General features: G+C 36.1%; 1 protein-coding gene across 1 annotated transcript; it reads left to right on the top strand.

Moving 5' to 3' along the window:
* The first annotated feature begins 1,160 nt into the window (after positions 1-1,160).
* On the top strand, positions 1,161-3,497 carry LOC109123166 (uncharacterized). The gene is made up of 2 exons (XM_019222118.2): positions 1,161-1,170; positions 3,001-3,497. The coding sequence occupies exons 1-2, from the start codon at positions 1,161-1,163 to the stop codon at positions 3,495-3,497; spliced, it is 507 nt and encodes a 168-aa protein (XP_019077663.1).
* The last annotated feature ends 463 nt before the right edge of the window (positions 3,498-3,960 follow it).

Genomic DNA, 3,960 nt, shown 5'->3' with positions numbered 1-3,960 from the left:
GTAATTCCATCATAATTTAAATTACATCTAAAGGTCAAAATCCATCATCACAATTGAGATACATGTAGAAAGTCCTTTAAGGCCTACGTCTCAAGTTCTACTTAAGTTTATGTTCAAGGGAACTCCCAAGGCACTCACAACTTTACATATAATCAAGGTAGGAAGCTTGTTAACAAAAATATGTGAAATCATAGTAGAGAAAAACCACCCAACTAAATCTGTAGAGGCCTCTCTTTTTGGCCCCCCATTTTTTTGTTCCCTTGTGCATGCACTTGTATGCTTCAGATCTCATGCATTTAGGTTGCACCTTCTTCCCACCATCCTCTAATGCCTTTTATGTTATCAAAGAAAACAGCCAAAGCATGAAAATTTCAAAAAGTGCAGCACATAAGATTCTTAGATAATAACTCATTGCCTAGTGTTGTCATAAAGCTAGGTGCTACAAGAAAGAAATCTTTGATGCACATTATACTTCTTGAATAAGATGAAGTTCACAGTTGAAATAACCCCTTAAAACATTAACATCATAAAAACTAATAAATACAGCAACTAACTAGAGAGTGTTCGGAACCTTACTTGCTTTTGTGGCGAATCTGGATTAACTTTCACACATTTGGCAACCCCAAATCCTTCCAACCCACCCAACTCTTAGAACCCATATGACATATAACTTTAATGCATTTTCAATATTCCATCCATAAATAAAAGAAAACAAAACCATATGAATCATTGAATACTACGGATACTATAAATTCATATGAATCTATTTAACAATGGTGCGCCATATTTGGACAAACCGTAGAAATTTGATCCACTGGGTAACTAAATAGCATTTTCCATTTTAGATAAAAAAAAAAAAATAAAATTCTAGGGAACCAAATGTTATCACCCCACGTCGTCTCCACGTTCACCACCATGAAGGGGTGATCTTAAAGTGGTCCAGCACCCACGTCCTCCACCATGATCCTACTTTTCCGCTGCGTTTAAGGAAGGTGTGACAAGTCTGCAGAAACGTGGTATGATGGGAGGCCACGGTTATATATTTCTCATGGTCCCGAACTCGATATCTGCCGTCTTCATTATTCAGTAATACACCATCCATAGGAGATTATCAGAGTTTGGAAACCAAAAGCTTGAACCGATTACAACAACTTGATCCGATGGCTGGAGGTAAGTGGACTACCCTAAGTCTTTTATAGATTTAATTCATGTTGCAAGTGTTCATTGAATTGAATATATCATGTATAAATTCTTCATTTGGTATCAAAGCCTTGCAATCTTGCCTCTGCCTTGGTGTTAGTTGCTTAGATAATTGTTTCCTTTCTGGAAATAAAATCAAATAGAACCAGAAATTGGGTGAAATGGTTCAGCTTTTGTGGTTTACTTCCACCTACAGCCATGCCACCCATTCAACTACAACGTCTTTTATCTAGATTTTTTCTTCACCATAAAAACCCATATCTTTCTCTCTCTACATACATTTATATATATTTCCAGCTACAGAAAAGTTTTTCATCTGGAAACTACTAATTTAATTTTTGAATTATCATTTAAAATCACTCCATAAGTCTTCACCTCCAGTCAACCAAAGGTGGCCATTAACAGTCCATCAGCTCTCTGCCCACTACGCACAGCACCAACCCTACCACCCACGCACAGGCCTTCATGGTATTATTATCGGGGTGGAGGGGCTCACGGGTGGACTGCTTGTGGAGCCAAGCGTTGACTCGGGGATGAAGAGTCAGGGACTGCACTCCAGCGGAACCACCCCATCCCTTTTGTGGTGGCCATTGACTCCATCATGGCCAGCCATGTTGTTCTGGCCGAAGTGTATAAAGGCTATTCTAGCCTAGTGTTGCAGGCGACTGCATGGCACAGTGATGGTTATTCCCGCCTAATGGAGGCAACTTTAAAGCTTGGAGTGTTGTAGGTGTTGTAAGGCTGCCACGCTGAAGTTTCGTGTGGTGCAGTCGGTGTCGATGCAGTACATGGGGTCGTGGCATGCATGGCATTGTCGGTGTTGGTGCAGTTCATGCGGATGGCATCAAATTAGGATCTTGGAGATTTTAGTTAAGTGATATTAAAAATAAAATAAAATAAAAAATAATAAAAAAAAAAAAATCCTAGAGAGAAAGATTGGGTCCCACTATTATTTGGGCCTTGACATAAGTGGCTTTTTAGCCCATTAAGCTCAATGCATGGCAGTGACCCATTTTTACAAATTAAGGGGCTTTAAGTGTTAGCCATGGATAATTGTTAAATTTGGGCCAATTTAAGCACTGGTGGCCCATTTGAAATAATTTTATTGGGTTTAGGTACCCGATGATAATCTGAAGCCTTTTAAATTATTTTATAAATTATCATGTAATTTTTTATACAAGCAATATAAATTATTCTATTCTAATTTATATGTTTATATGTATGAAAATGTAGCCTAAATTAAAAGTTGTAGCTTTTGATGCATGAAATTGTTACCTGAATTTGAGTTTGATATATTAAAATTATATCATATAGTTTTAATGTCTAGTGAATCCATATGATTTTTTAAATAATTAAGGAATAGCCACAGCATCCTTAATTATATAAAAAATTATATATTAATAAGAATCATATTATGGACATCAATTGTAATTAACTATATAAATATGATGTTTTACCCCACAGGGTTTTCATTATGTTTATATAATTAATTAGGATAAAATATTAAAATTAATTTTTCCTAATTTACCCACAGGAGTTAGGAATAATTAATTTAATAGGTTTATCATAAAGATTATAGACAGAAAATATCAAACTATATTCATACTAAATTTCATAATTCAATAAAATAGTTTGATAAAGTCTATCATAAAGATAATTAATCTGATTGAATTAAAGATTTAGCCCACAGGCAATTTTTAATAAAATTAGATTCAATTTTAAGCATGTTCTACATTGGTAAAGCATGAATTTATATTAAAGCCTCAAATTTTTTAATAAGCTTGTAATCCTTTTGTGCAGTTTTACCTAGCATATCTGATATTCGTTGTGAGGTTCCCGAACTTAGAGGAGATAATTTTAAGATATGGAAGGAGAGAATTCTTCTTCAATTAGGGTGCATGGACATAGACTATGCCATAAGGAAAGATGAACCACATAAGATCACTGATACCAGCACACCTGAAGAAATACTATTGTACGAACGCTGGGAGAAATCTAATCGCCTTAGTGTGATGTACATTAAGACAAAAATCAGTGCTGGTATACGTGGTTCAATCGAGCAACATGAGAATGTCCGTGAATTGCTAAAGGCTATTGACGAGCAATTCGTCACTTCAGATAAAGCCTTGGCAAGCACCCTAATTATGAAGTTCACATCCCTGAAGCTCACCGGTATAAGAGGTGTGCGTGAACATATCATGGAGATGAGGGACATTGTGGCTCAATTGAAGAAACTCGAGGTAGAAATGTCTGAATCTTTCTTGGTGCACTTTATCCTTAACACTCTTCCACCTTAGTATGGACCTTTCAAAATCTCTTACAACACACATAAGGATAAGTGGTCTATCAATGAATTGATGACCATGTGTGTTCAAGAGGAAGGAAGGTTATTGATGGAACAGGGAGAAAGTGTCATGCTGGTGATGCAAAGGAAAGGAAAGAAAGGAAAATCTCAAGCCAGTCAAAAAGGGAAGCAACAAATTTCTCCTAAATATGACATTAAGAAAGACGAAAAGTGTTTTTTCTGTAAAAAGAAAGGGCACGTGAAGAAGAAATGTCTGAAATTTCAGAATTGGCTTGAGAAGAAAGGTAACCCTACCTCATTTGTTTGTTATGAATCTAATATGGTTAATGTAAACACTAACACATGGTGGATTGATTCTGGATCTACAATCCACATTTCAAATTCCTTGCAGGGTATGCAAAACCTAAGGAAGCCAGTGACAAGTGAGCAATTCATCTTATCCGGAAACAAGATGG

This window comes from Vitis vinifera, chromosome 9 (genome assembly GCF_030704535.1).
Source record: "Vitis vinifera cultivar Pinot Noir 40024 chromosome 9, ASM3070453v1".
NCBI lineage: Eukaryota > Viridiplantae > Streptophyta > Magnoliopsida > Vitales > Vitaceae > Vitis > Vitis vinifera.
This window is presented reverse-complemented; position numbering and strand designations above follow the sequence as displayed.